Consider the following 12186-nt stretch of genomic DNA (forward strand, 5'->3'; position numbering starts at 1 on the left):
TCCAGTTTTTCTCTACACGGGGAGTACAATGGAAGAGGAAAAGAAAATGCTTAAGGTTGAAGTAGAAGGTAACAAAAAGTACCTCTGAGATTTAAAAAAAAAAAAAGATTTCCTATTGCAAATTGGTAAACGGAATCATGGAGAAAAGATCAATATAGCAAAAAGAAAAGAAATAAAAACTGAGGAGCAAAGGGAAAAAATAATGTCCAATTTGATTTATGTAGCTACAGTTAATATAAGTCATAACAAAATTGCTGAATTGTGTTTTCATTTCCCATTCTAGGACAGTTTATATCAACAGAATTATTATTCTGTAGTAATCATGTCGTCTTTTCCTAACATCACTTCCTCTTCTCTGATCTTTTTCCTGACGGGAGTTCCAGGACTAGAAGCTGCCCATGCCTGGATATCCATCCCCTTCTGCTGTTGCTATATAACTGCCCTCTCTGGGAATGGCATAATCCTATTTGTCATCATCACTGAGTCAAGTCTCCATGAACCTATGTACTATTTCCTCTCTATGCTCTCAACCACTGACCTGGGCTTGTGTATTTCAACACTAGTCACTTTGCTGGGCATATTCTGGTTCAATGCAAGACAGATCACTTTCCATGCCTGTGTTGTCCAGACTTTCTTCATTCAACTCTTTACTGTTATGGAGTCTTCAGTACTCCTAGCAATGGCTTTTACCACTTCATTGCCATTTGTAACCCGCTGAGATACAATACCATCTTGACTGAGTCCAGAATCATCAAAGTGTGGTTTGCAATTCTTGTCAGAGGGACAGTGATCCTAATGCCTTTGGTTCTGCTTCTCAGAAAACTATCCTTCTGCCAAACCCATGTACTCCATCATTCTTACTGTTTCCACCCTGATATAATCCAGCTCTCATGTTCAGACAATAGGATCAACAGTATTTTAGGATTTTTTGCCCTCATAGTCACTGCAGGAGTGGACTCCATCTTTATCCTTCTTTCCTATATCCTGATTATCAAGACCATTTTAAGCATTGCTTCCCCAGAAGAGCGTCGTAAGGCCTTTAGCACTTGTATCTCCCACATAGGTGCCGTTGCTATCTTCTACATCCCTCTCATTAGCTTGTGCTTTGTCCATAGGTTTGGAAAAAAAGGCACCTCCTTATGTACACACTCTTATGGCCAATGTGTATTTTGCTTTATTCCACCAGTGATGAATCCCATTATTTATAGTGTGAAAACCAAGCAGATCCGCAGAGCCATTAAAAAAGTCCTCTTTCCTGGGGTGTCTGAGGTCTGAATCTAACTCCTCTACAATAAAATCTACTCCTTAGTTATCACTTCCCAGACCTAGTGTTTAATCGATAATATCTTTTCTATCAGTGACCCAACAACTGAAAAACTAGGTAAGGTGGGGTGGGTTGGGTGGGTAATGCCATTTGGCAGAAATGTATTTTTTATTTTCAATAAAACTATTACTAATCTACAAGTACTCCTTAGGAATGCCCAATGAAACACCCTAATATTATGAAAATGTTAGTAAAGTTTTGAAAGCATGAATGGCAATAGCTAAAATGAATACTTTGCCCGCTAGACCAAACTTCTAAAACTATGCTTAACTCATATCTGTCCTGTTTTGTTCTTGTAAAGTATACATAATAAAAAGTTAAGTTTTGTTTAATCTTAGATTAAATTAGATCCTTATTTAGAATTCTTGTGCATAATTTAATTACCATCAATTCGTTTTTTAATTACTGAGAGTTTACTATTTCTGAAAATTGTACAATATGGTAAAGTGTCAGAGACAAACACAATATTGTCACAATTAGTGAAATATGTATATAAGAAAAGTAGCCAATCAAAATCTGGAGTCTTTGAGTGATGTGTTACAATTTATACATATGAGCAGAAGGAGTAATAAGAATATATAAAAGGAATGTGTAATCCAACCTGAGACAATCAGAAAACAATAACAATGTGTTGTTTGAACTATAAAGTCAAGAACTAGAGAGATAAACATTCAGAATGGCAACAAGAGGAGAGCTGGGAGCTTGTTCCCAGGAAAACTATTATAAATAGCAAAAACTATGTATGATACAGGTACATGAATTTAAATTCTTAGGAAATTGCCTTAAGTGCATGCTGCAAATGAAAGACTGTTTAAGAAAATCTGTTAAATCACTGTGAGAACAATGAGAGTCACTGTTCACTTGAATTGCACCCAGCTTTTGCCTCTCCCTTTCCCCATAGTTCAGCCTATTGATAGCTCCACTCCAAATAGGTGTAGCCAAGAACACAGGGCTTCCTTCCCCACTTCTCCATCCCACCCCTACCAGCTCTCAGTGTATGGCTATAGTATCTTTGAAGAAGGGCGGGCCACAATATTTCTCATTCCCCATATCCCAGCTCCAATTATGAAAGCTAAATTCTTGGTGAGTGTAGTCAAGAAGTCAGCAGCTCTCTTTATCCACTCAGCTCCACTTATATATATAATAGAGTCTCAATTCCAGATATGGCAGTCAGAGAATACTGGAGTGCCAATCACCCTTTTCCAGCTCTATCATAAGGCAGAGCTGCAAGCTGAAAATACTGTATGTTATCCAGTCTAGTGCCATGCTTGTAAAGAGAGGTTGTAGCTCCAAGAGAAGTGAGAGAAGATGAAATTGAATTATAAATTAATAACAAAAATTTAGAAATTCATAAATATTGAAAATTAAATAATACCTTCATAAATAATCAATGTCCAAAAAGGAAACCACAAAGGGAATTAGAAAATACTTTGAGATAAATTAAAATAAGGTGAAACGAGTTCTTATTAGAAAATTTATAGCCATAGATGCCTCTATTGAAAAAGGAAATACTGAAAATCAATTACCTAAACTTCCACTTTAAGATACTGGAGAGAAAAAGGGAAAATAAAACTTAAGAAAAAGAAAAACAGGCCAAGATGGAGGCGTAGGTGGACCCACCTTGCTTCTGTGCACAACCAAATCTAAGAACAACTATTTTTAACAACGATAAACACAACCAGACCACACAGAAAATTGACAATACGGAGTCCGAAAACAAGGAAAAAACGCTCGGCTAAACAGGTAAGCCAGCAGCGAAGCTGGTTGACCAAAAAGATCCCTGACCTGGTGGCGTGCAAGCAGCCGAAGGCGCGGATCACGGGTTAGCTACGGGTGCACACAGGGAAGAGGTGCAGCTGTCTGTCTGCAGTAGGTCGTGCATTTGCGTGCAGATAAACCAGTGAAGAGGCGAGCATTGAGACCACATGTCGGCGCGGGGCAGCAGGCTCGCACATTTCTGCTTGGATAAACAGGCCGGGGCGAGTGGAGGGACGGACAAACTGGGCTAGCGGAGAGGACCGCCATTGCTCCCTCTCTGACCCCGCCCCCACATACAGCGTCAGAAACCAGCGACCTGGGTGGCCCCGCCCTGGTAAACAACTAAGGCTTCTCCCCTCTTACTTACTTACCAGCGTGAACAGACCAAAAATGGCTCAAGAACAACTCAGAGCCTCAGAGCCAATAAATCTAAGTGATGAGGAAATAGCCAAACTTTCAGATGCACAGTTCAAAAAACTGGTTATCAGGATCCTCCCAGAACTGGTTGATTTTAGTCACAAATTAGAGAAACATATGAAAGCTAAACTAATTGAAATGAATGGTAATGTAAAGGATACCAATAGTAATGGAAAGGAAACTGGGACTCAAATCAATGGAGTGGACCAGAAGAAAGCAAATAATGGCCAAACAGAAAAGAATGAAGAAACAAGAATTCAAAAAAATGAGGAGAGGCTTAGGAACCTCCAGGACATCTTTAAACGTTCCAACATTCAAATTATAGGGGTACCAGAAGGGGAAGAGTCACAAGTGGAAACCTTATTTGAACAAATAATAAAAGAGAACTTCCCCATTATGGCAGAACTTCCCCATTAAATAGACTTCCAGGAAATCCAGGAAGCTCAGAGAGTCCCAAAGAAGTTGAACCCAAGAAGAAACACACCGAGGCACATCATCGTTACATTAGCCAAGATTAAAATGAAGGAGAGAATCCTAGAAGCAGCAAGAGATAAGGGGACAGTCACCTACAAAGGAGTTCCCATCAGACTGTCAGCTGATTTCTCAAAAGAGACCTTACAGGCAAGAAGGAGCTGGAAAGAGGTATTCCAAGTCATGAAAACCAAAGACCTACAACCAAAATTGCTCTATCCAGCAAAACTTTCATTTAGAATGGAAGGACAGATAAAGTGCTTCTCAGATAAGAGCAAATTCAAGGAGTTCATCATCACCAAGCCCTCGTTATATGAAATGTTAAAGGGATTTACCTAAGCAAAAGAAGATAAAAAAGTTGAACAGTGAAAGGACAGCAAACTCACAGTTATCAACAACCACACCTAAAACAAAAGCAAATTAAGAGGACACCTGGATCAGGAGTGAATCATAGAAATGAAGATCACGTGGAGGAATAGCAACAGGGGAGTGGGAGGAGGTGAAGGGGGGAGAAGGTACAGAAAATAAGTAGCATAGACAGTAGATAGAAAATAGATAGGGGGAGGGTAAGAATAGCAGGGGAAATACAGAATCTAAAGAATTTGAGACACGTGTTCATGAACTAAAGGGGGACATGGTGGGGGAGGGGCATGCAGCATGGAGGGGGGAATAGAACAAATGTAATGGCATAATCAATAAAAAAGTTTAAAAAAAAAAGAAAAAGAAAAACATAAATTGATTGGCCAAGGTGGAGGTGTAGGTGGAAATAATGTGCCTCCTCACACAACCAAAATTAAGGACAACATAAATTTAGAAATAAAGACACAACCAGAACAGACAGAAAACTGAACTGTACAAAAGTCGGACAACCATTCATCCAGACCAGTAAGCAGGGCGAAGTCAGCAGCAGGTGGAAAAGGGTTGCAGCAGGAAAAGATGGTGACTGGCAGACCTGGGCACAGGGAGGCAATGGGCAGACCCAATGAGGCACGCAAGGTGATTGGCTGACCATGGAAACACATTTTCACACAGATAAACCAGGCAAAAATGGGCAGCAAGACAGACTGCACAACCCAGGGCCCCAGCGACAGGAAATAAAACCTAAAACCACTGATTTAAAACACTTGTGGAGGTTGAGGTGCCAGGAGAGACTCCCAACCTCACAGGAGAATTCACTGGAGAGACCCACAGGGTCCTAGAATGTATACAAGCCTACCCACCCAGGAATCAGCACCAGAAGGGCCCAATTTGCTTGTAAGAAGTAGCAGAGGGGACTAGAATCTGAGAAAGAGTGGAGCAAGAGCCATTGTTCCCTCTCTGACCCTGCCCCCACATACAACATCACAACCCAGCAAACTGGGTCACCCCACCCTGGTGAACACCTAAGGCTCTGCCCGTCTTACATAATAGGCATGACCTGAGGAAAAAAAATTATGGCTCAAACAGAAGAACAAATCAAAGCCCCAGAGCCAATACTTTTAAGCAACCAAGATATAGCCAACCTATTAGATGCACAGTTCAAAACACTGGTGATCAGGATACTCACAAAATTCATTGATTTTGGTCACAAATTAGATGAAAAAAATGAAGGCTACATTAAGTGATATGAAACAAAATGCACAGGGAACCAATAGTGATGGAAAGAAAACTGGGACTCAGATAATTGGAGTAGACCAGAAGGAAGAAAGAAACAACCAAACAGAAAATAATGAAGAAACAAGAATTCAGAAAAATGAGGAGAGGCTTAGGAAACTCCAGGACATCTTTAATTCCAACATCTGAATTACAAGGGTACCAGAAGGGGAAAAGGAAGAGCAACAAGTGGAAAACTTATTTGAACAAATAATAAAAGAGAACTTCCCCATTGTGGCAGAGGAAATAGACTTCCAGGAAATCCAGGAAGCTCAGAGAGTCCCAAAGAAGTTGGACCCAAGAAGAAACACACCGAGGCACATCATCGTTACATTAGCCAAGATTAAAATGAAGGAGAGAATCCTAGAAGCAGCAAGAGATAAGGGGACAGTCACCTACAAAGGAGTTCCCATCAGACTGTCAGCTGATTTCTCAAAAGAGACCTTGCAGACAAGAAGGAGCTGGAAAGAAATATTCCAAATCATGAAAGGCAAGGACCTACATCCAAGATTGCTCTATCCAGCAAAACTTTCATTTAGAATGGAAGGGCAGATAAAGTGCTTCTCAAATAAGGTCAAGTTCAAGGATTTCATCATCACCAAGCCCTTATTACATGAAATGTTAAAGGGACTTGTCTAAGAAAAAGAAGACAAAAAATATGAACTGTAAAAAGACAGCAAACTCACAGTTATTAACAACCACACCTAAAACAAAAGCAACTTAAGTGGACAGCTAAAACAGGAGCAGAGCCACAGAAATGGAGATCACATGGAGGGTTAGCAACAGGAGTGGGAGAAGGAGAAGGGGGGGGGAAGGTACAGAGAATAAGTAGCATAGATAATGGGGAGAAAATAGGGGGAGGGTGAGAATAGTATGGGAAATGTAGAAGCTAAAGAACTTATGACACATGGACATGAACTAAAGTGGGGAAATGTGGGTGGAAGAAGGTTTGCAGGGTGGAGGGGAATGAAGAGGGGGGAAATGGGACAACTGTAATGGCATAATCAATAAAATACTTTATAAAAAAAGAAAAGGAAAAATAGTAATGACTATTTTGGTAGAAATTAATAAAATAGAAAATTGAATAAATAATAGATTATGTCAACAAACCAAAAGTTGGTTCTTTAATGACACTGAATTAATAATTTTACCAATTACTTCCAAAGAAGAAACACAAGTCTAAATAGATTCACTAAAGCTAGATCTAGATGGATGGATTCACCAGGTTTAAATGGATGAATTAACTAAATACCTAAAAAAATACCATTTTTTGGCCCTGGCTGGTATAGCTCAGTGGATTGAGTGCAGATCTGCAAACCAGAGGATCGCGGTTCAATTCCCAGTCAGGGCACATGCCTGGGTTGCAAGCCAGTTCCCTGCAGGCCAGTTCCCAGCAGGGGACGCACTAGAGACAACCATACATTGATGTTTCTCTCCCCCTCTCCTTCCCCTCTAAAGATAAATAAATAAATAAATATTTTAAAAATATATCATTTTTTTACAACTTTTCCAAAGAAACGGAGAGGAAGGAACACACTCTAACTTCTTCTATGAAGCCATTTTACCTAGCAGAGAATATTAGAAACCTGTATATTTTATGAATATAGATGTAAATCTCAGTTAAATAAATACTAGGAAACAAAATCCAGCAACATATAAAAAGGGTTACATATCACGAGCAAGTGGGATTCATTCCAAGATTGCAAAGTTGATTTAACATTGGGGAAACAATAGAATGAATTACAAAAGCCACATGATAATCCTAATAGGTGAATAGATGCAGAAAAAGCTTTGGACAAAATCAACACCAATTTATTATAAAAACATTTAAAAATTAGGTAGAAAAAGGAGTTTCCTCAACTGATAATAGATGTCTATGAAAAACTCACAAGTAACATTATACTAAATGATAAAGACTGAATGCTTTCCCCTACGATAAAGCAAGGATGTCCATTTTCACCAATTTATTTCACATTATATACATTCTAGCCAGTCAACTAGAAAAAGCATTGAAATACAATCTATCCAGATTGTAAAGGAGAAAGTAAAACTATTTCTATAAGTATATGATCTGATTTTTTAAAGATAACATTTTAAGAAATGGACTAAAAGTTGTTAAAACTAGTAAGTGACTTAATCAAAGTTCACAACAGCAATATATAAAAAATTAATTATATTTCTATATACTAGCAATGAACAAATCAAAAACCAAAATTAGGAAAAAAAGTTATTTACTATAGCATCAAATAGAATAAAAGTACTTGGACATAAATTTTACTCAAGGGGGTGCAACATTTTCATATGAAGAACAATGCACACACACAAACTGCTTCAAAGAAATTTTAAAATTCCTAAGCAAATGGAAATATATGCCATATTTATGGCATAGACTTAATATTGTTAACACAGCTACACTCACCAAATTGATTTCTAGATGTAACATGATCCCTATCAGAATTTAAGTTTGTTTCTTTGTATAAATGGACAGCTGGTCTCAAAATACATGTGGAATTTTAAGACACCTAGAACAGCTAAAATCATCATGCAAAAAAAAAGAGCAAAGTTGGACAATTATACTTAACAGTTTAAAATTTTACCACAAATCTAGTCATCCAGACAATGTAGTCCTTCATAGGATAGACATAGAGATCAACAGAATAGAATTGAGAGTACAAAAATAAACTCTCACACTTCTTGTTAATTGATTTTTGACACAGGTGCCAAGACATTTCAATGAGGAAAGAATAGTGTTTTTAACAAATGGTGCTGCCATTCAAATGTTCAGTAACTAAAAATTAGCTATATACAACATGATAGATTCATACAATGAAATATTTTCCAATGAAAAGGGTGAGGTACTTGCACGTACCATAAAATACATGACCCCTGAAAATATTATGCTAATTGAAAAAGCCAGTAGCAAAAGACTACATCTTATATGAGTCAATTTATATAAAATGTCCAAAATAGGCAAATTTATGGAGACAGAAAGGAGCTTAGTAGATGCCTAAGGCTGGATGTGATGGAAGGTAATGAGATATGACAGTTCATGGGTACAGAGCTCCATTTGTGGATTATAAAAATAATGTAAAATTTACTGTGACAATAGCTGCACAACTCTGTAACAGACTATAAAATATTAAACTTTTGCATATTAAATGGGTGAATTATACAACACGTAGATTAAATTATAATATAATAAAACTGTAATATTGTGTTGAAAATGAAGAAGATTGGAGGTTACATGAGGAAGATGGAGAGAGTACACATGCCCAAACTATTCTTACCTTAAAAAGAGAGAAAAATATGTCTGGAAAGAGAAAATTTAATATTAACACCAGAATATAAGTACAAATATAATCAGTAACACGTAAATTTGGGAAACCCATGAAATATAAAAAGAAGATGAAATAACATTGAGAGACAAAACTGTAGTTCAAAATAAGTACAGGAGAATATTGAAGGGGAAATGGAGGCTACTCTAAGGGATGTCCAAAGTTCTGAGGTGTTGAATTAGAGAATTCTAGTAAAATATCCAATCATTTTATTTCTGTTTCTCTAACTCTAATCTAGCCCTATTTTTGCCACATTTTAGGGCACAGGTAAACTTGCCTACCTGAAGAAAATAGTGATAGAGAATTTCGAACCTAAATTTTTTTTTGTAGACCATCTTTAGAATGTAGACCATTCTAAAAAGGTGACCTTTTAGAATGCTTTTATCCCAAGCCTGAGACTCAACATTTTAACTGCTCTAAGTGTCATTTTACTTACTCATCTATGCAATAACCAGAAATAGAAAATTTAAAAACCTATCTAGTTCTTCGCTGCCATGGGATGGAGAACTTTCAGCATAGCTCTGCGTATTTGTTTGGTCTTCACACTGTAGATGATGGGGTTCATCACAGGGGGGATCAGCAGGTAGGCATTGGCAATCAGAGTATGTACATAGGGTGGGGCCTGTTTTCCAAATCTGTGGACAAAGGACAAACTGATCAATGGGATATAGAAAACAGCAACAGCCCCAATATGGGAGATGCATGTGCTGAAGGCTTTCTTCCTTTCTTCTGGGGATGCAATGCTGAGGACAGTCTTAATGATCAAAATATAAGAAAGGATGATAAAGACTGAGTCTACCCCAGCAGTGGTGATCAGGGCTGTCAAGCCAACTGCACTATTAATCCTGGTGTCTGTGCAGGACAGCTTCATCACATCAGGGTGGAAGCAGTAGGAGTGGTGCAGCACGTGGCTGCGGCAGTAGGACAGTCTTTTAAGAAGCAGAACCATAGGAGTCAATACTAGTGTCCCTCTGGTGATGATTGCTACTCCGATCTGTGCTATTTTAAGATCCGTTAAGATAGAGGCATATCTAAGAGGATTAGAAATGGCTACAAAACGATCAAAGGCCATGGCCAACAGCACTGAAGATTCCATGACCGTGAAGAGTTGAATAAAAAACATCTGCGACAAGCAGGCATTAAAGCTGATCTTCCTGGCATTGAACCAGAATATACCCAACATGGTGACTAGGGTGGATATGGACAAGCCGAGGTCAGTGGTGGACAGCATGGAGAGGAAATAGTACATGGGTTCGTGGAGGCTGGGCTGAGTGACAATGGCAAAGAGAATCAGGCTGTTTCCTGAGAGGGCAGTTACATAGAGGAAGCAGAAGGGAATGGAGATCCAGGTATGGAAGGCTTCCAGCCCAGGAACACCAGTTAGCAGGAAAATGATGGAAGAGGATGTGGTATTCTGGAAAGTTGACATGTTGAATTCAAACTGCAGAATCTTAAACTGAGTATCCTGCAATGATAAATTACATCCCTTTATAATGCAGTACTTGAAATTAATTTTATTGGGTAAACATTCATAAACTATAATATCTATATTGTATACAAAGCTCATAAAGAGCGATTAAAAAAAAGAAAACTAAGACCACATCTAATTAAGGAGCAGAAAATAGGAAATGAACAATTATATGAGGATACAGGATTTGTACACAAACAGATCTAACAGTGGCCCATTTTATTTAAATTCACATGTCTGTTCAAGGAGATTATAGCCATCACTTCCTTACTTCACTTGGCAGGCCGTCAATGAATGTTGTTGAAATATGTCTGTAGGGTTGTATGACATTTTAGATGAACAGTAAACCGTATATGCTGTAATTCAATATAGGCAATAAAGTAAGTTAACTTCCAGTGACCCAAAAAGGAATATTTTCTTCATCACTGGGATATTTTCTGTCAATCCAGTTGATAATATCTAATCATAATGAAGAGATAACATTTGTTGAACCCCTAGTAGCTATTAGTGGTTGTGATTATATCCTATGTAAACATACATCCCATTTGTAATATTATAACTTGAATTGTACCTAGTTAATTTTCATACCACATAACAAGTCTAAGCAGTCAAGACTATTACAAACAGAACTGTTTGAGTACAGAGGGTCTCAAAGGTCAGTATTATTAATATTCTGATATCATAAATTTTTATTTGGCATCCCAAATAAATTTTTAGGATTATATATTCTAAACTCTTATGGGTTCAAGTATGAAGTGATATATTTATTGGCTGAGTAATTCACATGATAAATAACTAAACTGTGTGTTCCTGAAATTCTCCATCTCTAAAGTATTAATACTATAATACCCCACAGAATTATTCTGAGAATTAAGTTACTTTATATGAAAACTTGGCTATCACACTGTGATGCGAAAGGTGAAATATTAGCTATTGTCACCTTTAAAAAGTAAAGTTAAAACATTATACAATCATTTTACACTTCCTTTTACACTTCTATTTGCATACCCCTTACATTTATCCATGAGTTTTATCATCTCATAGTTGAGAGAGAAGATGGGAATATTCTTTCCGTGACTTAGGCAGTGCCCCCTGATTAATTCTTCTTCATTTGGTTTCTTCTTCCTTCACAGCTATGATTTTCTGAACCTTTCTTAATTCTTCCCTTATTCAGAAGAAGAACTCCTGCTCCTTGCCAAAGATAACACTATCACCTGGCTTCTCCATCAATTTTGGAATTAGTTTAATGTTTGGGAGCATTAAATTACTGAGTGTATCCTATAACCGAAACAATAGGGATGCAGAACCAAATTAGGCATGGCACCTGCTCTCAAGGATGCTTATCAAAGGATAGGATAGTGAAGAAAACGAACATGTAAACAAACAAATAAAATGTTGTGTAATAGACACAATAAAGTGTTTGTGTTTAAGATACAGAGGCTGTATATATTAAAAAGTTGTGTGGGGAAAGGTCAAGAAAGGCTTCCTTGAGAACATGAAGATTACTTGTGCAGGGGATAATAAGTAAAAATCACCATGAAGATATTCTAGGCATGTCCAAGTGGTGTAGATTTAGATATTCCAGAATGCCACTATAGTATGAGATACAAAGGGTTAAAAGATCACATTTGAAGGCAACTGGGATCCAGCATGGAATTATCATTAAGAGGGTAGGGAATGTGGAAATTCTCTAAACAGTGACAAAAGAATGAATACCTAGATCTCTTTCTACTTCAGGAAATAACAGCAACATTTTTTTCTTTTTTCTTTAAGTTGTACTC

General features: G+C 37.6%; 1 protein-coding gene and 1 pseudogene across 1 annotated transcript; one reads left to right on the plus strand and one right to left on the minus strand.

Moving 5' to 3' along the window:
* Positions 1 to 322: 322 nt before the first annotated feature.
* LOC119042123 (olfactory receptor 51F2-like) lies at positions 323 to 1275 on the plus strand (annotated as a pseudogene).
* An 8140-nt stretch (positions 1276 to 9415) lies between these two features.
* Positions 9416 to 10366, minus strand: LOC119042122 (olfactory receptor 51F2-like). Its single transcript, XM_037135715.2, has one exon. It carries the CDS (start codon positions 10364 to 10366, stop codon positions 9416 to 9418), a length of 951 nt encoding a protein of 316 aa, XP_036991610.2.
* Between the last annotated feature and the right edge of the window lie 1820 nt (positions 10367 to 12186).

This window comes from Artibeus jamaicensis, unplaced genomic scaffold (assembly GCF_021234435.1).
Source record: "Artibeus jamaicensis isolate MK-2021 breed Jamaican fruit bat unplaced genomic scaffold, CSHL_Jam_final contig_64, whole genome shotgun sequence".
Lineage (NCBI taxonomy): Eukaryota > Metazoa > Chordata > Mammalia > Chiroptera > Phyllostomidae > Artibeus > Artibeus jamaicensis.